Source organism: Camellia sinensis, chromosome 10, assembly GCF_055761805.1.
Source record: "Camellia sinensis isolate YWXY chromosome 10, ASM5576180v1, whole genome shotgun sequence".
Lineage (NCBI taxonomy): Eukaryota > Viridiplantae > Streptophyta > Magnoliopsida > Ericales > Theaceae > Camellia > Camellia sinensis.
The window spans coordinates 50,593,742-50,619,969 of record NC_138970.1 but is presented as its reverse complement, the minus strand read 5'-3'; the positions used below and the strand labels follow the sequence as shown (position 1 = coordinate 50,619,969).

At 35.7% G+C, this 26,228-nt stretch overlaps 1 protein-coding gene across 1 annotated transcript; it reads right to left on the bottom strand.

The window, feature by feature from the left end:
- Positions 1 to 5,913: 5,913 nt before the first annotated feature.
- LOC114299310 (uncharacterized) lies at positions 5,914 to 14,746 on the bottom strand. The gene is made up of 5 exons (XM_082891350.1): positions 14,603 to 14,746; positions 13,070 to 13,745; positions 12,213 to 12,461; positions 6,226 to 6,747; positions 5,914 to 6,134 (listed from the first exon to the last, which is right to left on the bottom strand). Exons 2-5 carry the CDS (start codon positions 13,463 to 13,465, stop codon positions 6,042 to 6,044), a joined length of 1,260 nt encoding a protein of 419 aa, XP_082747476.1. The 5' UTR covers positions 13,466 to 13,745; positions 14,603 to 14,746; the 3' UTR covers positions 5,914 to 6,041.
- Positions 14,747 to 26,228: the final 11,482 nt, after the last annotated feature.

Here is a 26,228-nt window from a genome sequence, read left to right as displayed (position 1 = left end):
CGAGAGTGGACCTTATATGAATCACGGAATATGCAGTCTCCGCTCGAGCGGGAAGTCCCACGCTCGAGCGAGCGGGCCACACAATCTCAGACTCTATATATTTGTGTGTTGGGTCAAGTTTAGGATTACTTCTCCTAGATCTTGTTTAAGGTTTTTTAGGGTTTTGTTTGAGGTTTTCTTCTGGAGATTTTTGTGAGTTTTCCTTGGTAAAATTGAATGAGTATTACACTCAAGGAGGTTGATCGAATATATACAAGAGTGTTAATCTTCGGTGGATTCTAAAGATTCAAACGTAGAGTTTCAAAGGCATTTCATTCTGTACATAGTCGTTAATTCGACAAGTGAAGTTGTGGATTCAACTTCTGATTAATCAGTTTCGAGACGAAGGCTTGGTGAAAGAGTTATAGAAGGTGTGAAGGCAAATTGACTGAGTTGGGTAATTTGTGTATTATCTTTGTAATCTTTCTTTCTTCAGTAGTGGATTGATTAGTGACGTTTCGCCCGTGGTTTTTTATTACAATTGAAGGTTCTTCAATTGTGGTTTTTTCCACGTAAAAATCGTTTGTGTCGATTTATTGTTTATTCAGAAAAACAACAATCTAAATCACGTTCGTAAGTGCTTGATGATTTAGATTGCGTGTTTTGAATAATTGGGATTTGGAATATTTTAATCTTGATCTAATCACGAATCACTTAGGATTTTCACTTGTTTTTGGTGGATTGCAATCACTCTATTTATATATTGGGATTAGATTCTTTTCAATTGGGATATTCAACTGAATGGTTCTATCTGGCCTACTGTAAGTCTATTTTGAGCCCGTCACAATAATTTAAATTGCTTATTTTGTAGAATCGTTTAAAAAAATTCATGCATAAAAAAAAATTAAGTTGATTAGACATCGAAAATCACTCATTTTATCTGAAAAAAAAATTAATGGACCACTTTCAAAATTATGGTGTCCGTTAATTAATTTTTAGACAAATATGTTCCAATTGAATGGTTCCCAACGTTCAATTGACCTATTTTTTTTTACGCGTGATCTCTGTCACGGCCTAACCTCTGCCTCAAGGGATTAGTGAGGTGACCGGCTAATAATCCTAATAGTCTCATAATAATAAGGGCTAGCGGAAGCAAATAAACAAAATATATAGTCCAATGAGCTGTGCAGACATATATGAGACAGTAGAATTTTACAAATTTATAATCATATATCATCACATCAATATTACGTCATTCTCATAATGCAATCAATCAAAAGGGATTAAACCCTATATATTGAAACTTGTCCTTAAATTCAAACATCTTAACAAAAGAGAGCAAGGATTTAATTCTTGAACACAAAAACCCTATCACACGGCATATCCAGGACTTTCACATGAAGCACAAAGGTTGACTGACAAAACAAAATCTAAACTATCGCATCTAAACTTGGTCAAGCACTTGGTCAACTACATATATAAATATAGAAGTGAGCTGTAGGTCAGTGAATAACAACAAAGTAAAGGGTTTATGAATGATGTCCTAGTTACAAATTCAGAAATCAAAGTTTTAGATCATAACAGAATTAGATTCATAATCAAACTTATAATCAGTCATACGCAGTACATCCATTAGCTAACAGAGCAGATGGTCTTAAAAGACTTATTCAGATCAGATAGACAATTATGCATAATCCAGATAGATAACCATTAAGATTTAACAGATAGTTCCATGATTGGAACCCATAAAGATCTTTGATAACAAATAACAGATGTTAAGCATGTCACGAATACATTTCAGAAAATAGACAATCATTCATTCATTCAGAAAATATCATTTAAGAAATAGAGTATAACTTATAAATAAGAAAATACTTATAAAGCAAACATATCTTTACAGAGTTGTTACTCGCAGATGGCTTCTCAGAGAGATTGGACAGATAGCTACGCATGACCTACACAAACACATAATAGATTCACATTGAAACAAACATTCCCAAACAATATTCACTTAATACAATCCTCCTTAGTGTGTTTCTAACTCATTTACTCATTATTGTTGTCTAAACAATGGCTTAAGAATGCCTATAATGGAATAAGGATGAAATTATGCACTTAGGAATGTATTTCAAAAATGCTGAACACAGAGCAGTTTGCTCGAGTGCAACTTTGGTCGCTTAAGCGGTTTGCAAAACTCTACAAAACTTTTGGATGCTAAAAATCTAGGCTCGAGCCAACTTTCTGATCGCTTGAGCCATGAGCTGTACAAAAGTGAGTTCACTCAAGCACACACTTGGTCGCTCGAGCCAACTACATGCAACTGCAAAAATATTGAGAGCCTTGAAAGAGCGCTCGAGCGACAAAAGCTTCAATCCTCCCTTTTTCCTTATCAATTCTAAATCTTTTTTCCCCCTAAGCTTGACTCTAATCTCTTAATCTCTCTGTCACTCTCTCTCCACACATTTTTGCTCAAAGATGAAGAAGTGTAAAGACATGTTCTTGAGTTCATAAGTGCCTTATATAGGCTAGATTAGCTTAAGTTAATTAGTCTTGCTTAATTAATTTTATTCTAATTATTTGAATTTGAATCAAATTCTAATTAAATTTGTCATGTGATTCTAAAAATTTCGCTAATTCTATTGACCTAGTCAATTTCAGTTTTGGGTGTCGTTAAGGCCTTCAATTTCCACAACAAAGTAGAATTCTCAACAGATAATCCTACGATAACAGATACAAATCCAAATATCATACATAACACACAATTAACAGATAATTTCATCTTAAACACTTAATTAGCTTTGATAATTAATGATTATTAGCATATTACGGAACTAGCATATCACCCGTGCTATGCACGGATTGTATTTACAATTATCTATATATGTGAATTGCGATTTTTAAATATTTTTTTTTTCTTTTTTTTAAATGCCTTCTTTTTTTCCTTTTTTATATTATATTAAAGTTTAATATTTTAATAATAATCATGTGTGTTAGACTTTTGAAGGAATTAAATGTCTTTTATTATTATTATATTATATTAAATTTTAACATTTTGATAATAATCATATGTGTTGGACTTTTCAAGAAATTTTTTTTATGCTTGTTCTTAATGCATTAAAGTGTTATTATAAAGGATAATAATAATATGTTTTGGGACTTTTCAAAGAATTCGTATGTGTTGGATTTTGAAGAAATTTTTTTATGCTTGTTCTTAATGCATTAAAGTGTTATTATGAGGGTAAGACTTGGGGGTTGAGAAAAGTTAATAAATGCAAGATTTTTTTTTTTAAAATAAAAAATCAGGAAATTTAGATTAGGAGAATGGAATTCCCACAAGACTTGGAGTTAAAAACCTCATTTTGCTTAATATATAACTAACCTATCACCTGTGTTATGCACGGGATAATTATAAATATTTATATTTATTTTAGATTTTTTATTTTAATTTTTTTAGTATATAAATTATGTTTTTTAAGATTTTTTATAATACTAATTTAACAATCTTATCACTAACCATAGTGTATTGGAGAAATTAAAAAGGGTGCTGCAGTAACTATGCACAGGTTGTATCTATAATTATCTGTATGAGGGGATTTTAAATGCTGATTAGATAATTTTGATCAAGTCAATAAATTCATGCATGTGGAAAGACATATGGATTGAAAAAAGGTAATAAATGCTGATCATGGGATATAAATGTGAATTGTGATTTTTCAATGTCTTTTTTTTTTTTAAAATGTCTTCTTTTGCTTTTTTCTTTTTATATTATATTAAAGTTTAATATAATAATCATATGTGTTGAACTTTTCAATGAATTAAATATCTTGTTTTTTTATATTATATTAAAGTTTAATATTTTGATAATAATCATATGTGTTATACTTTTCAAGGAATTTTTGTTATACTTGTTCTTAATGCATTAAAGTGTTTTTATGAGGGATAATAATTATATGTGTCGAGACTTTTCAAGGAATTCATATGTGTTGGACTTTTCAAGGAATTTTTTTTTATACTTATTCTTAATGTATTAAAGTGTTATTATAATGGTAAGGCTTGGGGGTTGCGAGAAATTAATAAATGCTAAGGTTTTTTAAAAAAAAAATCAAAAACTCAAGAAATTTAGATTGGGATATTGGAACTCCCACAAAACTTGTGGGTTAGAGATAGATATAAATAAATAGATAGATATAGATATAGATATAGATATTTATATTTGTTTTAAATTTTTTTTATTATACATATTATTTATTTTGGAAAAGGTACTGCAGTAATTATGAGAGAAATCAAAAAGTCTTATGGGTTGAGAGAAGATAATAAATGCTGAGGTTAATTTTTTTTAAAAAAAAAACAAAAAATTAGAAAATTAGGATTGGCATATTGGAGCATCCACAAGCCTTGGGGTTTAGAAACTCCCTTTTGCTTAATATATAGTATAGATGGGGTTATTACAATCCTCTTGGAAGGCCTTACAATTGAACGGTTTGAATCATTAAGACAGACCCAAAATAAGTCCATTGTGCCAGATTGGATCATCCAGTTGGATATCCTAATTGGAGATAATGCAGTCCCTCATATATTATATGAAAAATGCTTGGGAGCACTAATTAGTGCTCCCACTAATTAGGTGGCAGTGGGTCTCGCCATTAATGATGTGATGTTTTGGTCTTGGAGTTGTATTTTTTTTTTTTAACTTTTTTAATGTATTAGTACTATTAGTGGTGATGTTTTTAGTGGGATGAATCATTGTTGATATTATATTTACCATTTGTTTGGAGGAGACGAAAAAAAAAAATATTTTACTTTGTCCTAATCACTTGTTTGAATTGCTCATTACAATATATAAGAGTTTTAGGAATCGAACTTCTTCTCGGTGGTGTTCCCTTTATTTATTGGGTTCCATTTTACTTTTTAAAATTTCATACTTGATTTGTAATAACAATTTGTAAAAAGAAAGGTCTACAAATCATAGAAAAATGTGCAAAAAATAATTACTATGAAAAGAGGTGTATGGTTAACGGATGTATTGTTTGGCGTTCAACTATCAATTGGATTTGAGTCATGTATTGATAATTTTGAATAAAATTTTTAAATTTATGATATTTATATTATTATATTAAGTGAAGGCTGAATTTGATATCCAAATCTTTACTTACTTCTGCTTATATTATGCGTCCCTCATTTTTCTTTGAGGAAATATCATATCAGTGGGGTGTGAAAAAAATAATTACAAATTAACGAAAAACTTCATAAATGTTAATAATTAAATTTGTAAACTTTTCCATGAGTTTTTATTTTTCCCTCCTTATTTCTATTTAAAATAAAAAAAAATAGATAAATAAGAGGAGCTGTACTTGAACCTTTAATATTTTTAAATACAATATATAATACATATTTTATTTTATTTCTACTTAATTGAATTGCATACATATCGCCTTTGACAACCGCTAGTTATTATTGTAAAAAGTTAGTTCGTATAATATTTTCTCCCACAATTGTATCACAATGAGATGATACATTATCCATCAACTTTTAGTTTATTACAAATTTAACTACGTGAGGGTTGTTGGGTACGGATTTTTATAAGCTAAAAATTAATAATAAAAAAGAAAAAATCAAAACATACCTTCGCATAATTTTATTTTATTTTTTATAAAATAGATAAAACATTAAAACAAATTACATAAATTGATTTCTTTATTTTTTCGCCTTGGAAAAATTAAAATAAATTGTTACTTATGATTTCTGATCAAGTGATACTCTGTAAAACAGAGACAAATGAAGTAGGCAGGTGAGTAATTCCGATAGTCGGAACTGAAGTCAGTGGCTACGAAATTTGATCCGCCACCCGCATCTTCCAGAATTTTTTATTTTTATGTCATCTCTCTCATTTTTATTTGGATAAAGGGCAAAAAAAAATAAGAAAAGCACTTGTAGTTGATCAAAAATAAAGGAAAAAACTTGCATTAGTTAATAATATAATTAAGTACATAGGCATGGATTGATCAAAATGTCAAGAATTTAAACACACAGCTTTGTAATTCACTTCGTGTCTCATGAAAATTTCACGATTTTTGCTTAGGCTTCTTCAAATGAAGGTCAAGGACACTTGTTAAAGCAGATGTAGTGATCAAAGATGCCTTCAATAAGTTCAATGCCTACATGAAAAAAAATTAAATAATAATTAATAATTAATTAAAGCGAAATGAAATCCCATCATATTTATTAGCAAATATAACGACATCATACCTCTTGCTTGTTTATTTTAATCACATGCTCCTCCATATCATCAATAGAAACATCTAAATCCTTCAGATAAGAGATGCTCGAAGTGATACCGGCAGATGGCAACACCACCAAACCGTCAGATACTAGGAATAAGCCCGGCCTTTTCACAAATTCTTCAAAACATATTTCCCATTTAGGGGACTTCGGGTCAATTAAGGTTAAATCTGATAACCCCCTGTTATTGACACCAAGCCGTCTATATGTCAGCCACAAAACATCGGCTGACAATTTACCGTCATGATAATGAAAATTTGGAATTCTTTCCTGTAGTTGAAATGGCTGGCTGGAGCACTTGAATTTCGAAGCAAGCCCAACATCGAGTAGTAGGTGGTTTGAGCATTGATCAGAGTCACTCCATGGCACCCTATGTGTCGCGAGCCACTTGTCGTTCAAACTTTTTATGCTGCTAAACAAGTTATCTACACATCCCAACGAAGAATCTCCATCCAAACATCCAACTACATTTGCTAGGGGAATTGTGAGTGTTAATGTATATTATATGTACTGTATTATATTAATTATAATAACGTATATATTAAACATATCAACACAATCATACTAATATATTAATAGGTTATAGGATGCCAGAGCATGCCTTCCTTTCGGCTGCTTTCGGCTACTTTTAATATTTTATGTGTTTCTTTCATAATGATGTTGTATACACCAGCTCCTATAAATGGAGTCTCTTCTTGCATTGTTAGATACAATCAATACAAGAGTTTTCTTACTCTGTCAATATCATTCTCTTATTTGTTTCATGGTATCAGAGCACAGGTATACTGCCTAGTCTCTTCCTCTGCTGCATCAAATTTTTTTTATTTTGAGCAGATTGGTTGCATATCTCGTCCTTATCTAAATTACAGATTGGACCACACCAGAACCTTCGTCTCCTCACGACGAATCCAACGCCACCACCTTCATCATCATCCGACGCCCCACGCGCCGCCAGAAAATTAGTCCACGCGCTGCCTCGCTGCTCAGACGCGCTCTACGCGCCTCACACTTGCCCCGTGCTATCGTGCGCCGCGGCCTCACCTGCTAACGTGAGCCGCGTGTTTCTGACGTCAGCTGACGTCAGCCTTGGTGCTTCCGTGCGCTGCCTGGTTCCTCTGCTAACGTGCGTCGCGCCTCTCTGTGCTAACGTGCGCCGCCCTGTGACACAGCAGTGACGTCATCTTTGACCAGATTGTGATCATCTTTGACCAGCATTGTTGACCAACTTTGACCAGCCCATTTAGTGCCTTCTGGTCATCTTTTTTTTTGGTCCGTTCACTCATTTCCCACTGATTTCGGCCCTCTGAATTCACTGGTAACCTCAGATTTTTCAAATTCGGCTTCGATAGTACTGTTTTTTTTCTCATGGATCGCCTGGACTCCTCTAACCACCCTATTTCTGTTGTTCTTGACGGAACAAACTATGTCTTATGGGCACAAGCTATGTCTGGGTTCCTCAAAGGAAAGAAACTTTGGCGCATCATCACTGGGGATGTGTGCAAACCCATCCCAGCCACCACCGAATCCGCTGCCACCACAGACTCCGCTGCTAAATATGTTGACCGTCTGGAGGATTGGGATAGTAAAAACTATCAGATCATCACTTGGCTCCGTAATACTTCTATTACTTCTATCAGCCTTCAGTTTGGTCGATTCCAACTTGACTCTGCTTCCTCTCCCGCCAAAGCCATCTGGGATTTTTTACGAGAACGCTACCAGACTACTGGCCTTGCTCACCAATATCAGCTTCTGAGTCATCTTCATTGTATGCGCCAAGACACCACTCAAACCATTAATGATTTTCTCTCACAAATGTATTCTATTTGGGATCAGCTCGCTCTCTCTGAACCTCCATGGGATTGTACTAAGGATGCTGCCTTGTTCACTACTTACCGTGACCAACAACGCTTGGTTCACTTTCTCATGGCTCTCACTCCCCGTTTTGAGCCAGTCCACGCCTCTCTCCTTCATCGCACTCCTTTACCCACTCTTGAGCAAGCAATTTCTGAACTCCTGTCAGAGGAAACCAGGTTTGGTACTCTCCATCCCCACCCTGTGGACTCTGTTCTTGCTACTCCCCAGCTTCGAAGTTCTCCTTCACCACCTTCCCCACAGAAAACACCTATCTGTAACTACTGTCACAACCGTAATCTTCCGTCGACTCATCTTCTGGTCAATTGTCCAGTTCGTCTTTGTCGATTTTGCAACAAGACTGGTCCTGGTCATCTCCAGCATGATTGCTTCCGCAACCCTGCCCGTGCCTCTCGCACTGGTCCCTCCCCCGGACATTTTTCCCGCAACAACTCTCATCGTTCTGGGCCTCCATCTAAATCACTGCCTACTCCACGCACTGCTGCTGCTGCCTCAGAGGATTTACCTGCCTCTGTCCCTATAGATCCTTCCACTCCGGTCTTCTCTCACACAGATGTGGAAGCCATGTTTCACCATTTTTGGCAGAACTCCGGTACTCCTCCATCTACTGCTTTGTCTGTCACCGCAGGCAACACTTCCTGGTACTTTGACTCCGCCTGTTGTAATCACATGACCTTTGACCCTACTATTTTTTCTCCTCTCTCTTCTACTTCTCCTGTTCATTCTATCCATACTGCTGATGGGTCTCTTCTATCTGTAAGTCATGTTGGTTCTATTTCCACCTCTCACTTATCTTTATCTCATGTCTATCTTATGCCCGCTCTCACTTTAAATCTTATATCCATTAGTCAATTATGTGAGCATGGTCTAACTGTTACCTTTTCCCCTACTGGTTGTTTGGTGCAGGACCCTCGGACGGGGCAAACTCTTGGGATCGGCCGTAAGCATGGACGTCTCTACGAACTTATCCATCTTCATGTTCCGGATTCCTCTCAGATCACCGCTCCTACCACTGCTACCCCTGCTCCCCCTTTATCTTCTTTTCAGCTTTGGCACTGTCGTTTAGGCCATCTTTCTGTTAGTCGTTTAAAATCTTTAATTGCTCGTGGTCATTTAGGCCTTGTAAGTTCTGATGCTTTAGATTGTGTGTCCTGTCAACTTGCTAAACAACCTGCTTTGTCGTTTAATAAAAGTGACTCTGTTTCTCTTGCACCTTTTGATCTCATCCATTCTGATATTTGGGGCCCCTCTCCTACTCCCACTATGGGCGGAGCCCGCTATTTTGTTATTTTTGTAGATGATTTTTCTCGTTTTACATGGTTATTTCTTATGAAAAATCGATCTGAACTCAAACAACTTTATTACAATTTTGCTGCCATGGTTAAAACACAATTTTCTAAAACTATTAAACTTTTTCGTTCTGACAATGCCATGGAATATAAAGATTTTGACTTTCTTTCCTTCCTTCAGAGTCATGGTACTCAACCTCATCGATCCTGTCTCGGCACGTCTCAACAAAATGGACGTGCTGAACGGAAACATCGGCATCTTCTCGACACTACTCGCGCTCTTCTTTTGTCTTCCTCTTGTCCGGAACATTTTTGGGGGGAAGCGGCTCTCACTGCTGCTTACACTATCAATTGTATCCCTACACCTGTCATTCATAATCACACTCCTTATGAGCGTCTGTATGGCACCCGTCCCCCCTACGCCAACCTTAAAGTCTTTGGCTCTGCCTGTTTTGTTCTTCTCTAACCTCATGAACGTACCAAATTTGAACCTCGTTCCCGCCTTTGTTGCTTCTTGGGGTATGGTATTGAACATAAGGGGTATCGTTGTTGGGATCCTCTCTCCCAACGACTTCGTATCTCTCGTCATGTGGTCTTTTGGGAACACAAAATGTTTTCCTCTCTCTCTCCCTTCCGTTTATCCGTTCCCTCACCCTCTCTTTTTTTTACTGACCCTTCCACAGATCTATTTTCTGATGACCTTCCTCCACCACCCTTGCCCGCCTCTCTCGAGTTTTCTGATCCGTCTGTTCCACCGCCCCTGCCAACCTCTCTCGAGATCGCCTTGCCTACCGGTTTGTCCCATGCACCTGCTCCCTCTGATGGTCCTGCTCCTGCTCCTTCGGGATCCTCCCCTCCTGCTGAGTCTCTTCCTCTGGCTCCTCCTCCCTCTGCACGACCACACCGGGTAACCCAACCTTCTACTCGTCTTCGTGACTTTATTGTTGGTTCTACTGCTTTTTCTACTTATGAACTGACCTCCTATCGTGAGGCTCGCTCTAATGCTCTTTGGCAGCAAGCTATGACTGATGAATTGCCGGCTTTAGACAAAACTCATACTTGGGACATTGTTGATCTTCCTCCTGGCAAGACTGCCATTGGCTGCAAATGGGTATACAAAATCAAGACTTGTTCTGATGGATCTATTGAGCGCTACAAAGCCCGCCTTGTTGCCAAAGGCTTCAATCAAGAATATGGTATTGATTATGAGGAGACCTTTGCTCCTGTTGCTCGTCTCACCTCTGTTCGCAGCTTGATTGCTGTTGCTACCGCTCGACAATGGGATCTTTATCAAATGGACGTGAAAAATGCTTTTCTTAATGGTGTTCTTCTCGAGGAGGTCTACATGCACCCTCCCCCTAGGTCTGCTTATCTCCCGCATCAAGTCTGCAAACTTCGGCGTGCATTATATGGTCTCAAACAAGCTCCCCGTGCTTGGTTTGCCAAGTTCAGCTCCACTATTCAGAAATGTGGTTTTGCCTCCAGCTCTTATGATACTGCTCTTTTTATCCGAAAAACAGCTCACGGGACCACCCTGCTTTTACTTTATGTCGATGACATGATTATCACCGGTGATGATATCGATGGTATTCTTCGCCTTAAACAGTTTCTTAGCCATCATTTCGAGATGAAAGATCTTGGTCCTCTCAGCTATTTCTTGGGTCTTGAAATCTTCCATGATTCTACGAGTTCTTTTCTCTCTCAGGCTAAGTATACCTCTGATCTTCTCACACGTGCTGGTCTTACGGATTGCAAGACTGCCCCTACTCCCCTGGACCCTCAGAGTCGTCTTACACCTCTTGATGGCACTCTTCTCCCTGATGCTACACTATATCGTCAGCTGGTTGGCAGTCTTGTCTATCTCACAGTTACTCGTCCTGATATTGCCTATGCCGTTCATATTGTCAGCCAGTTTATGTCCGCTCCTCGTACCCCTCATTATGCTGCCTTGCTTCGTATCCTTCAGTATCTCAAAGGCACCCTATTTCATGGTCTTCATTATTCTGCCCGCTCATCTCTTCAGCTTCGTGCCTTCTCAGATGCTGATTGGGCTGGCGATCCTACTGACCGGCGCTCTACTACTGGGTTCTGCTTTTTTCTGGGTGATTCTCTTATTTCTTGGCGCAGCAAGAAACAATCTCTTACTGCTCGTTCCAGTACCGAGGCCGAATACCGTGCTCTTGCTGATGCTACTCAAGAACTTCTCTGGCTTCATTGGCTCCTTGCTGACATGAGTGTTACCCCCTCTGGTGCTACTGACCTCTTTTGTGACAATCACAGTGCTCTTCAAATTGCTCACAATGATGTTTTTTATGATCGCACCAAGCACATTGAGATTGACTGCCATTTTATTCGTCAACACGTCACTCGTGGTACTGTCCATCTCCATCCAATCTCTTCTGTTGATCAACCTGCTGATATCTTCACCAAAGCTCATTCTCCTGGCCGCTTCGTTGAACTTGTCTCCAAACTCCAGTTGGTTGATGTTTGTCCTCCTTGAGTTTGAGGGGGGCTGTTAATGTATATTATATTTACTGTATTATATTAATTATAATAACGTATATATTAAACATATCAACACAATCATACTAATATATTAATAGGTTATAGGATGCCAGAGCATGCCTTCCTTTCGGCTGCTTTCGGCTACTTTTAATATTTTATGTGTTTCTTTCATAATGATGTTGTATACACCAGCTCCTATAAATGGAGTCTCTTCTTGCATTGTTAGATACAATCAATACAAGAGTTTTCTTACTCTGTCAATATCATTCTCTTATTTGTTTCAGTGAGGAAGCTTAAGAGAAGATCAACGAAATCTTCCATGGCCTCGGCGTACATTGCCTTCCCATCAGACTTTCTTACCATAATCTTCACCGCCATACTTTCACTGGTGGCCATTCCTGGTATGTTTTGTGATAGGAATTGATGATCCCTTGGCTCGAGCAATTTGCTCCTTTCGGAGTTGAATCTTTTGTTTGTCAAAAATACGTCTGTCAAAGGTGACTCAGAAAGCAAAGAGTGCTCGAGCAGATTCAAAATCTAAAAATAATATGTACATGGTAATTAGGACACATTATTCTGAATACCAAAGAACTGTAATTTGTTTTGGTACATCAGAGGCCATAACAAATAATTGCTAGGTATCGAGCACGGATGTAATATTTTGTATCCTAAATCTAGTAGGAAGAGGTAGTGCCCTTTTTGAAATTATGAATCACAATGGAAAAATGTTTTGTTTTGAAATTAACGAACTACCAAATGCCAAATCATCTTTAAAGATATTTTTGATTACCAAATATGATTTTTTGTGGCAATATTGGATGAATCATATAAACCATGGCCTCATGTATATATTATGTTATGTTTGATGAGGGTAAGATATAGCATAGGATAAAGGGAAGAGAATTATTTATAAATGTTGGATGGAAAATGGGATTTTTTTCCACGAGTGGCAAGTATTACACTAGTTGGCTTCTAATTCTGTCAATCAAATATGCCCCACTAGAATCTTGGTTAACTTCTCTATCGTTATGGGAAGCAAATTTTAATTTAATTTTATAACACGTGATCATAAACTAAGGGTTATAGATATAATAGTTCTACATGTATAGAAATAGATCACAGAACAATCACAATATTGAACATACCTCCTTTGAGCCAACCTTCAGAACCCTTTCCTTGAGACTATTTACATCTTTGATGCCAACATTGCCAAGCAATTCAACTAGAGCTCCAGGTCTGCTGACCATTACTTGAAGATTGTCACTAACAATATAAGCTGTGGATCGCTTGACAAATATTCCATCTGTATCTTTTTCCATTGAATCGGCACTGAATTCAGAACCCACTACCGAAATCTCTCTGCTCATCAACTCCAAACATGTACTACATCTTGCGTTCGCATAATTACTCAAAAATTCAGTGCCGTGCCTTTGAATGCATTCATCAGAACATACAAAGTACTTGGGAGGCTTTGTATCATTGACATTCACTTTCAAGCCCTTGCAAAAAGGTTCGAGTGGAGTTCTCGGATGAAGCAGCATATCTTTGCAAGCATCGGTCCAGAAACTGGTTGTACTGAGATTTTCTATGCTTCCATACAAGTTGTTGATGCAGCCAAGCTCTGCTTGCTGATTGCGGATGAGTCGGGCAATGGTGCCTATCGGTAAGGTCAAGAAACTGAAGAGTATGTCGACGAAATCATTACCAGCTTCAGCACAAACTACTCTGTTCTTCTCTTCATCTATCAGAATTCTCAGACACTTCAGCAGTTTGGTTCGAAGCCATGGCCTTCACAACAAATCACAATGGGTTGGTTTTGTTCTGTCAAGGTCCGACCACACAGTAACTATGTAGTTGGTTAACTAAATCTATAATTCAAACACAACCTTTAAAAAATAAACATATTTTCATTGATTGTCTGAAAATTCTAGATTTTTTTAAACACTTTTTCTTTTCTTTTTTTTATTTTTTATTTTTTATTTTAAAGTGACTATCAATATTATTAATATGGAAAAGACTATGGTGTAAACATATTTTAAAGTGACTATTTTTTATTGATATTTATATTTTTTAAAGTGACTATGGAAAATATGTTTACACCCGTCTTTTCCATATTAATAATATTAATATGGAAAATATGTTTACACCATAATCATATAATAGTCACTTTAAATAATTATATTTTAAAATATAATTGTTTAAAACATATGGAAAATATGTTTATTCAGCAATATTATTTTAAAGTGACTATCAATATTATTTTATATTTTTTATTTTAAAGTGACTATCAATATTTTAAAGTGACTATCAATTTAAAAAAAATATATGTTTAAAAAAATTTGAAAAGAAAAAAAATATATATATAAATAAAATATACACATATATATATATATATATATATTTTCTTTTCTATTATAAATTGCTACTCAAATTCATAAATCAGACAAAGCATAAAAATAATTCAGCAATGATTCATAGTATTAATTTTGATACTTTAATGGAACACGAATGACATGGCAAGAAGAGGAGAAAAAAAAAAATCAAGATCAAAACATCACCAGCTTGGCTTTAGAATTCAAGAATTAAAACTCCAAATCATTTTTCAAAATAATTACGCTAAACTTGCGGACCTAAATGGTAGTTAGTGTAATTTTACCAAAATATAAAAAAGTAGTCACCTTCGTGGCCGGACTGTGTATAGAGCCGAAATTGCAGAATCTACTCTTCTACTGATGATTTCGCAGTAAACAATTTTCGGTAATCGCAGATCTAGCGAGAAAGCAGAATCTTAGAGAGAGAGAGAGAGAGAGAGAGAGAGGGGTTGGAGTTCTGTGGTGCAGAGAAGCAGAACCTACCAGGAAGGAGCTATATAGAGTGAGAAAGAGAAGAGAGGCTTTATAGTAAAGGTTGAAAATATGGCTACTTTTTAAAAATATATATATACATTTCTATGATGGCAAATTTTTTTTTTTGGTATACGATGTAAATTCATTTTTGTATTTAGTGTGACTCGATTTGTGTGTCGAAGGTGCACGTAAGAAAAAAATTTATTTGTAGTGGAAAATTTTTTTTCAATGCTCAATGGATTTGCAATTTTTCCTTTTTATTTCGGTCGTACCAAAAAGAGAAAAAAAAAGGGCCAAGGTTGCTTTTTACCGTGGGTGTACGTGAGATTCGTTCCTTAAAGCATCTCTAACGGTAATAGGTATTTTATTTATTTAAATATTATTATAAAGTATATATTTTATTTTGCCTATCAACTGTTTCATGTTTTTATTCAAGCCATACTCTTTATTTTAGCTATTCATCCAAATACTATTAATTTTATAGAATGCCACGTCAACAACAAAGATGGAGGGAAATAATTCTAATGATTAAATACATTTTGTTGGACAATCTTCACTGTATTTAAAAGATTTAATTCTATTGTGTACACAACAACAATGAGAATTTAAAGAAATAAAAAAAAAGGAGAGAATTTGTTTGATTACAAAAATCAAACTTGAAATAAAAAGTAAATAAATAAATAACAGATTTTATTTTGTTACAAAAACAAAATTTAAATCTGATTTTAATAAAATTAAACAACACTGAAAATAAATTAAATAACTTACTTGATTTAATTTCTCCGAATTATTTTCTGATCAAGTCCAGTGTTTGACACTGTGTCCTTAAGACAGATTCGTCCTCTCCACGGTGCTTTCAGAATTTGGACGTCTATCTCCCAGGATGAAATGATCTACCACAAACAATAGCAGCACTACAAATTGTTTGCCTTACGAACACACTAAGTGTTTACACTCTTTCTTTCAGAAATAAAATGCAACAAAATGAAGAATAGAATAAGCAGAGGTGAAATACGAAATTTCTGAAATTAAAAACATCAAATGAGGGTGATCCTTTTTATAGATGTAAAGGTGGCTCTTGGTTTTAAATTGAACAGGTATGAAACCTGTTGGTTTTGAATTCAAACAGATTTGAATCTGTTAATAATTCAAACAGATGGCAAAAAACGGGAAGGGCCCTGTTTGGGTGTGCACTAATTCCAAACTAGTTTATTTCTGTTTGAAAACGGGAAAGGCCCTGCTTGGATGTACAGAAAATCCAAATCAGTTTAATTTGAATTCTGGATTTTATTTTATCAAAAAATAAATTAAATTCAAATGTTTTTGGTCCAAAAAGATTAGTATTGGGCCGAACAAGCCCAATCACACACCACACACCACATACTCGCGCCCAAGCCCAGCCCAGCCCGCCCGACTGGACGGACGGCGGCGGCGGCGCGTGCGTGTGGTGATTTTGGGCCCAATGGGTCTAGCCCATTTTGCCCAGCCCGCCCGACTGGACGGACGGCGGCGGCGGCAAAATGTATTCAATCATTAGGATCATTTCCCTCCATCTTTGTTGTTGACGTGGCATTCTATAAAATTAATAGTATTTGGATAAATAGCTAAAATAAAGAGCATGGTTGGAGTAAAAATATAAAACAGTCGGTAGACAAAATAAAATATATACTTTATAGTAATATTTAGATAGGTAAAATGCCTACTATCGTTGGAGATGCTGAGCATCTCCAACCCACTAGGCATATGATGCTTGTTAGTCAAAATGCCTAATGTGATTCACTTTTTTCAACTCCAATGCACTAGGCATATGCTTAGGCATTTTGGCTCAGCTCACATTCACTAGCTACATGTAGCTAACCTTCAAGGCTAGGCAAAATGTATTTAATCATTAAGATTATTTCCCTCCATCTTTGTTGCTGACGTGGCATTCTATAAAGTTAATAGTATTTGGATGAATAGCTAAAATAAAGAGCATGGTTGGGGCAGAAACATGAAATCGTTGATAGGCAAAATAAAATGTATACTTTATAGTAATATTTAGATAGGTAAAATGCCTACTACCATTGGAGATGCTCAAGGCTAGCTACATATAGCTAGTGAATGTGAGCTGAGCTAAAATGCCTAATCATATGGCTAGTGCATTGGAGTTGAAAAAAGTGAGTTACATTAGGCATTTTGACTAACATGTATTAGCATCTCCAATGGTATTAGGCATTTTACCTATCAAATATTACTATAAAGTATACATTTTACTTTGCATATCAACTGTTTCATGTTTCTACTCCAACCATGCTCTGTATTTTAGCTATTTATCTAAATATTATCGGCAGTGATTCGTAGCTTGAATCTTGTGGCTCGAGAGTGGCTCGATTTTTGTTTTCAGCAGGAGAAGGAGGAGGGAGGAGGGAGGAGGAGGAGGAGGAGGAGGAGGAGGGAGGGGAGGGGGCCATAAAAATGGCTGGAGGAGGAGTCGGGGCCGAAGTCAGGGCTGGAGGCGGGGCTGCGACGAGCTGCGGCGGGGCTGCGATGATCGGAGCTTTTACGACGGGCGAAGGCGGCGGAGGCGACGAGCTCCTCGCGACGAGGACGGCGGGCGGAGGCGGCGGAGGCTCCCTTTCTCCTCTTCCCCTCAGTTCTTCTTCTGGTTTCAACGAAGAAGAAGAAGAAGAAAAGGAAGAAAGAAAAAGAAAAAAAAAAATTCGAATTGCAAAACGACGTCGTTTTGCAATTCGAGCCGATTTCGAGCTACCAGTCTTTATCCAAATATTATTAACTTTATAGAATGTCACATCAGCAACAAAGATAGAGGGAAATAATCCTAATGATTAAATACATTTTGCCTAATCTTGAAGGCTAGCTACATGTAGCAAGTGAATATGAGTTGAGCTAAAATGCCTAATCATATGCCTAGTACATTGGAGTTGAAAAAAGTGAACCATGCTAGGCATTTTGACTAACAAGCATTATATACCTAGTGGGTTGGAGATATGCCTAGTGGGTTGGAGATGCTCTTAAACCTTAAGGTTGGAAAATAAGGTCTTAGTCAAGTCTACGCATTTTAATTTAAAAAATGTTTAAAACTAAAAAAAATAAAAATTAACAATTATATTTATAATGATGTGAAATTATATCACTACAAGAAAATGCATTTTTGCCGACCATTTTTGGCTACTAAAAACAATTTAGTCGCCAAAAGTCACGGAATTGGCTACCAAAAATAATATTAGTCGGCAAAAGTCAACTTTTTAGCTACTAATTTTTTTTAGTAGGGGAATGTTGATTATTGGCGACTAAAAAAAATTTAGTAGCTAAAAATATTACAAATGGCGACTAAAAAAATTTTTAGTAGCTAAACATATCACAATTGGCGACTAAAAGAAAATTTAGTAGCCGTAGAGGCACCTTTAGCTACTAAATTATTTGGTAGCCGAATGAAAATAAAAAATTAATTTTTAATCTTTGCCGACCAAAATCTTGGTCGCCAAATGTTAACTTTCGGCGACAAAATTCCTTGTAGTCGCCAAAGACCTACCTTTAGCTACTAAATTATTTGGTAGCCGAATGAAAATAAAAAAATTAATTTTTTATAGCGACCCCGATCTTTTCTCTTTAAATTATTGTATCCGGACTTAGGATCCGTGGATCCTGTCATTACTTATTGGTTGTTGTTGTCCTTTAATCTCTTTGGATTTGAAGTATAGGTTGTGTTGGGCGGGTCTGTTACAGGTTGGTTGATTCTAGATGCCAATAGGTGATGCCCAGATTTTGGCCTTCATGCTCGAGCAGAAGTTTTAACGCTCAAGCGGTCCCTTCGTGGTTGCTTCTCCGCTCGAGCGGGAATTTTGACGCTCGAGCGTGATTTTCCATCTCCCAGTATTTTGCTCTGCAGTTCTTCCGCTCGAGCGGTAGTTTTTACGCTCGAGCGTGATCCCTTGTTTTTGCTCCTCCGCTCGAGCGGGGAGTTTGACGCTCGAGCGGGTACCAGCGCCTGCAAAACTTCTGGAAGGGTGCAATCGACGCTCGAGCTGCTTTCTTCACGCTCGAGCATGATTCTGTGTCTTACGCTCGAGCGGGGCTTTCTACGCTCGAGCGTAGAGTCGATTATATCAGTCCGTGATTTCACTTTTTGGATCACTTTTTGACCTACTTTTCCTTCATAACGTTTTAAAAACCGCCCCTGGAGTGTTTTTATCTCTCTCTCTCCCTCTACACACCTTCTCTCTTTTGATTGATCTACTTAGAGTGAGTTTCTACCTTAGATCCTTTATTAAAAAGTTAGAGTGAGTTGAGGGCTTCGTTTTAATCTGAGAAACTTGGGATTTGGAGCACGTTGGTCTTTGGTCTTCATCTCCATCTTCTCCATACGGGTTATTTTCTTCGAGGTAGGGATTTTCCTACTCCATTTTATATGCTTTGTTCTAAGTTTGGTATTTTGATAGGTTGGGGACACTTTGAAAATTTTGGAAAAAAACCCTAGTTGAATTGCTAAATTGATTTGAGTAATTAATTCAAGGAAATTGGGGAATTTATTGATTAAATGGTGTAGTTGGTATATTTATTTTTCGAGTCTAGAAATAACTGTTTTGGGCTATCGGTGGAGGATAGTCGTGCTTGTTGTAGACATTGCATGCGGATTAGGGAAAATTGAAACTAATCAATTTGTTAAGTCATAAATTTAGACTATTGAATTAATACATAAATTACATGTATTGATTGAGCATTGCATATGCATATTGTTTGGGAGGAGATAGGGGATGTACTCCACGGTTTAGGAGAAGATAGGGGATGGACCTCTAAACCGGATTTTTGTTTGGGAGGAGATAGGGGATGGACTCCATTAGCACCATTTTTATGTGTGCTTATTATATTGAAGTGTTTTTACATGATTATTGATACAACACTAAAATGTGTATCAAATGGGAAGTATGAAGTGTTTTGATATGAGCATGAGTCTCATTTGTTTTGTTGATATTGGAAGTAATGTGAATATGATATATAATTCACTGTTGTAAGTTTGGCCAGGTTCTGAGCCATGTTGATAATAATGGAAAGTGAAATGTGTCTTAGACATTAGTGTCATGAGACTGTTTAATGATAAAATTGATTATCTTGGTTAACCATCTATTGAATGCTATAGCTTTATTCAATGCTTATATTTGGTTTAGTATTTTTCTACTGGGCTGTGGCTCACCCTTTATGGGAACATCATTTTCAGGTTCAGGTGATAAGCTACCTCCACGGACTTAGCCTGGAAGGATTTGATGTTTGGGATTTTGAAGACTTGTCTTTAGTTATATGTTTTATTTTGTTATTTTGAGATTTCATGTAAACATTCAAGCCTAGGGCTTAACTTGTAAATGAGTTAGTACTCATCCTTTTTGTGTCCAAGTGTTAGCTTGGAAAGATGTAAACCCTTAGGGCATTTATTTTGATGTTGCAGGATGTTACATGTGATGTCTTTCAATAAGAATACTCTGATGAATAACTCAAATGATTCGTTTTCTTTTATAAATGCATGTTAATGTTATGGTTATTATGGGTTTATTTTGAGGACGTTACATTTTTAATCTTTGTCGACCAAAATCTTGGTCGCCAAATGTTAACTTTCGGCGACAAAATTCCTTTTAGTCGCCAAAGACCTACCTTTAGCTACTAAATTATTTGGTAGCCGAATGAAAATAAAAAAATTAATTTTTAATCTTTGCCGACCAAAATTTTGGTCGCCAAATGTTAACTTTCGGTGACAAAATTCCTTGTAGTCGCCAAAGACCTACCTTTAGCTACTACATTTTTTGGTAGCCGAATGAAAATAAAAAAATTAACAAAATAGTTATTTTATTTTATTAATAACAATACCATTAGTCTCCACTTGAAAATTTGACTAAACAAAATAGTTATTTTTATTTTTATTTTTAGGTTGTGCACCCACCATCCAAAATTATTAATATCTTATTTTATTTTTTATTATCTCAGAATATTTATTTTAAAAAAAAATTAATTATTAAAATAATATGAATTTCTTATTTTGTCCTTTTTTAAATCCATTAATAATACAAAAAGTACAATTATGACAATTGATATTTCTACAAAAATATACTATCAAAAGGTAATTTTGAAAAATTAATATTTTTAAAATGTAATAATTGTATTATAAAAAGAAATTAAATTCTGAAAATAGACTATTATTTTTAGATGGAAGAAGTTGTCGGCTTTCATTTGATGGGTTGAACACATCTTTTAATAATTGGGCCCTCACGCGAAAGGTATGCTAAAATGGGCAACTTGTTATTGGCTGTTTGTCGATAGTTTTACATTGCAAAAATTTAAAGGCATAGTTACAGGTCAGTCTGATGAATTTAATTTTTAATAATAAATTTATTATTTTTAAAAAGTACAATTAAACTATTTATACTTTTTACATCATCATTTTTCAATAACACTAATAAATTAAGAATAAATCAAAATTCACAAATAAAAGACAAAATATCCCAATTATTTAGCATTTTAATAAATTTTTGCGACGGAACTATTTGCGACGACACACTTTGTCGCTCATTACTCTGTCTCTTTCTCTGTCTCTCTATCTCTTTTCTCTATTCGTCTCTCACTTATCTCTCTCTCTCACTACCCATCTTATCTACCACATTTACCACTACTGCAAATGCCATTCAACTACCACCACTCTTCTCTTTCTCTCTTTTATTCATCACTCTTCTTTCTCTGTCTGTTTGTCTATTTGTCTGTGTGTCTTTCGTTCAACTTTCTTCTCTCTATCTCTCTCATTTTTCTTCTTTCTATGTCTCTCTCGCTCATCTCTTTTCTCTCTCTGTCTATCTCATTCATCTATGTTCTCTCTATCTCTCTATTTTTCTATTCTCTCTCTCGTTCATCTCTTTTCGCTCTCTTTCTATATATCTCTCTCATCTCTTGTTTCTCTCTATTTTTCTATATGTCTCTCCCTATCTCTTTCTCCCTCTCTCTCTCTCTCTATATATATATATATATATCTCTTTATCTCTTTATCTCTCTCTCACTTATCACTCTTCTCTCTTTCTTTCTCTCTCTGTGTCTGTTTGTCTGTCTCTCACTCTTCTCTCTCTCTCTCTCTCTCTCTCTCTCTTTCTTTCTATGTGTCTATCTATCTGTTTATCTCTCTCCCCCATTGTGTTCACATTGCTCACTCTCTCCCCCATCTCTGTGTCTCTCTGTGTCTCTCACTCATCACTCTTCTTTGTCTGTCTGTCTCTTTCTTTCTCTCTATGTCTTTGTCTCTCTTCTCTTTTTCTCTCTCACTCATCACTCTTTTCTGTCTGTCTGTCTCTGTCTCTGTCTCTCTCTCTCTGTGTCTCTCGTCCATCTTTCTTCTCTTTATCTCTCTCATCTCTCATCTCTCTCTGTCTGTCTTCTCTTTATCTCTCTCGCTCATCTCTCTTTGTCTCTTGCTCATCTCTCTCTGTCTCTCTCTCGTCTATCTCTTTTCGCGCTCTCTCTCTCTCTTTGTCTATATCTTTTCATTCATTTTTCATCTTTCTTTCTCTCTTCTCTTTGTCTCTCTCACTCATCACCCTTCTCTTTCTGCCTGTCTGTCTATCTGTCTCTCTCTCTCTCACTCATCTATCTCTTCTCTCATCTCTTTTCTCTCTCTTCTCTTTATCTCTCTCGCTCATCTCTCATCTTTCTCTGTCTCTCTCGTTCATCTCTCTTCTCTCTATCTTTCTTTCTGTCTCTCTCGTTCATCTCTCTTCTCTTTATGTCTCTCTCACTCATCTCTCTATCTCTCTGTCTCTCTCGTCCATCTCTCTTCTCTCTATGTCTCTTTTCTGTCTCTCACTCTCACTCTCTATCTCTTTCTTTCTCTCTCTCTCTCTCTCTCTCCCACTGTGTTTGAGTTGCTCACTCTCTCACTCTCATCCTCTCTATTTACTGAGCTCCCTCTTGATTTATCGATCCACTACAAGAAAATGCACTTTTAGCGACCACTTTGTCTCTCTCTCGCTCATCACTCTCTCTCTCCTCTATCTGTCTCTCACTCATTTCTCTCTCTCACCATCCATCTCCAGTACCACCTTCACCACTACTACAAACGCCATTCCACCCCCACCACTACTTCCACTATCGCCACTTCACCTCTACGACTACTATTACTACTATCATTACCACCACTCCACTACCACCACTACCACTACTACTACCATTACCTCTCTTTCACCCCTGCCACTCCATTTACACTACCACTACCACAACTTCACCACTAATCTCTTTCATGAGGGCTAAGTGTGTAAAAAAAATTCACACTTTTTGCGAGGGCTAAGTGTGTAAAAAAAATTCACTCATCATGACTTATGAGTAAATAATACATATTTGTAAGACTTATTGATATTATTTTAGATTTTAAAATTTTTCTTAATTTTCTAATAATTATTTTTTTCAACTTTTTTAAATATTTAAAGTAAATTTGTTTATTTTTTAGATTCACTTAATTATTTTTTAGATTCACTTAATTTAGATATTTTTTTTTTAATTTGAGGGATTTATAAAAGTAATTGGCGATTTAATGCTAATTGAACTAAAGGCGTAAGCTGGGGCTGTGCGTATATATTTTTTAGTTGTACGTTAATGATTTTGACTGCTAAGATGTGCTTGAGAAAATGATTTTGACTGCTACTTATAAGTAGCAGTCAAAATCACATGATTTCTTGACACATGATTTTTTCATCTGTCTTTATCTATGAGAAAATATACATATTGCATGTTCTAAAATTCTAAAAAATTGATTAGTGCCTAGTTATAACTAGGTTTAGTTATGCAGGAGTCCCAAAAAAAAAAAAAAAACACGGGTTGAGTTGGCTCATAATTTTTTTTTAAAAAAATTTTCCTTCTTTTTTTTTTAATTTTCTTTCTTATTATATATATAAGAATATAATAAAATATAAGGATATAAAATTTTAAAATATATTATTATAAAATTTTAAAATATATTATTATAAAATTTAAAAATTGTGCTTCATATCTGAGGGAAACTTCGGAGGGAAACTTTATTACTTCTTTAAAATTTTTAAAAAATTCAAAATTCAAAATAAGCAACAAATATTTACTATTTTTTTGTTTATTTTTATCTTTATTGAATTCTTTTTGAAATTTTAGAAAAAAATTATAATTTTTCGATTCGTTTTGTTGAATGAAAACGAAAAATAAAAAAAATTATTTTTTACCTTTGGCGACCAAAATTTTGGTAGCCAAAAGTTTGTTTTCAGCGACAAAATTGAATTTCAGTCGCCAAAGAACTAAAATATTTTGGAGGGAGACATTTCAAATATGTAGAGGGATTTACAAAATACCTTTAGCGACAAAAAATTTTAGTCGCCAATAACCATTTATAAAATATCTCACGCTCTCACCAAACCAAACCCAACAAAACCAGCGCCTCTCTCTCTCTCTCTCTCTCTCTCTCTTCAGCATCCTTCTCCCTCTCCCTCTCCCTCTCCGCTGCTCCTCTCCCCTCCACTCTCACCGCCGCTCCTCCTCACGTTGGCCGGCAACCAGAGCACCGATTCAACCCCTTGTTGGTCAACGTCGCCTGAGATCCTCTCTCTCCCTCTCGGCTCTGTTTTTCTGTCTCTCATTCTTCACCATTCACTCACAAAAACCCATAGAGCTTCACATACACGCATACACATGGGTTCTTCAAATAGTCAGAAGGTATGATTTCTAATGCATAATACTCTATTGGGTCATTCACTTTTTGCTCTAATTCTAGCTTTCCATTAATGGGTTCCATCAATTTTTTTGAAGGACCACTTTGAAGTTGTAAGACAGTTTTTGTTTGATTCATATTAAAAATGATAATGACCTAACATTTTGTTTGGCTCAAAACATTGGTCATGGTGTTTTGTGTTTTTTTGGGGGGAATGTTGGTGAAATTGAATCACTTTGTCTATGTAGCCATTGTTGGTTTTTAATCTGTGTAGCTACTTCCCTTTCTGCTATCAACTTGAACATATGATTTCACTATCTCGCCCGTTAACTGTTTGATAAATTGCATGAACTATCAAAGCTTCAATTTCTTCTTATATTCTTGGAAGTGCTTAATTTAGGGGATATTAACCCAAAAATCAGGTATTGTAGGAGTGCCCCTTATTTCTAGTTAGCTCTGATAATCTATCTAAGATAGATCTTCGCAATTTACTTCGGGTTCAACTTGGTTCCCTTCCTGTCAAATACTTAGGAGTGCCCCTTATTTCTAGTTAGCTCTCAATTGATGACTGTAAAGGCCTCATTGACAAAATTAGTTTCTTTCTTACACTGGTAGACTTCACATTATCCAGTCTATTCTCTTCAAGTTTTTTGGTCTATGCACTTTCTCCTCCTTAAGTTAGTATCCTTGCATATAGACCAGTTGCTTAGGAATTTTTTCGGACTGGGACAGACTCTTACCTTCATTCTTATAAATTCGCTTGAGGGACTCTTTGCTTACCTAAAATAGAAGTAGGTCTTGGCATTAGAAAGCTTCTAGATTGGAACCATGCTCATTTTGTCAAGAATATTTGGGTCATTTACTTTTGTTCTTGTCAATCATAGATGAAGCTATATAATGATAAGTCAATATTTTTTTATTATAAGCCTTTTAAGAACATGAAAGGTATTCTCTGGAGAATGTTTAGCCAATCACCGTTAGATTGTGTGTGTCGAGTGTAACTTTCTGTGAACCAATTGAATGGCTTTTTTGGACTAACTGACGAGAGTTCTCTATAGCATGTAAAGCTATAGTCTTTAGAGTTCCAAGAGTAACTTGTTTTGAAGTTGAAATGGAAGAAAGTGAGAACAAGAGATAACTTTTATTCACCCAAAAAAAGATCTATAACTTGCTTTCCTATATAGTTTGATTTAGAAGAATATTTCCATGTTTAGTTGTAAGGAATTGCATTTGTTGATAATTAACTTTTGGAAGATCTTTTGTGGTGTATTGTATTATATTTTGATTTTCAATTTGGTAAAAGAAATGGAGCTGTATCATTTTCTATGGGTTGATTTACTTGGAAATACTTGTAATTTGTAAAATTTATTATTTTTTCTTTAGATAATATTTGTGAAATGATTTTCACACTTTTCTTTTAACCTTTCACAACGGGAGTGTGAGAGGCTAACGGGGGAGAGTGAATATAATTTCTCTAATATTATTATTCAATAGAATTTAGATCCATTGCAATATTTTGAATTTTATCAAGGTCAGTTTTGTGGTAATTGGCATTTGAGGCCACCTTTATTATCAATTCTAACTTGCTTTGGAATTTTCTGTTTCTATTTACAGCATTCATGGGCAATGTGCAGCAACTATGAAATCTCTGTTAAGAGTAACTATAACTTTGAAAAACCTTTCTTGCACCTTGCCAGGAAGCTTGCAGGGTAATGGAATAGTACATTGTTTGTTATTTTATTTTTTGTTTATTTATACTGGTGG

Coding starts and splice junctions, on each gene's coding strand:
- LOC114299310 (XM_082891350.1), bottom strand. CDS start 13,465: ATGCTGCTTCATCCGAGAACTCCACTCGAACCTTTTTGCAAGGGCTTG. Junction 6,748..12,212: donor TTGATCTTCTCTTAAGCTTC/CTCACTGAAACA, acceptor TATACATTAACA/CTCACAATTCCCCTAGCAAA. Junction 6,135..6,225: donor TTAAAATAAACAAGCAAGAG/GTATGATGTCGT, acceptor TTTTTCATGTAG/GCATTGAACTTATTGAAGGC.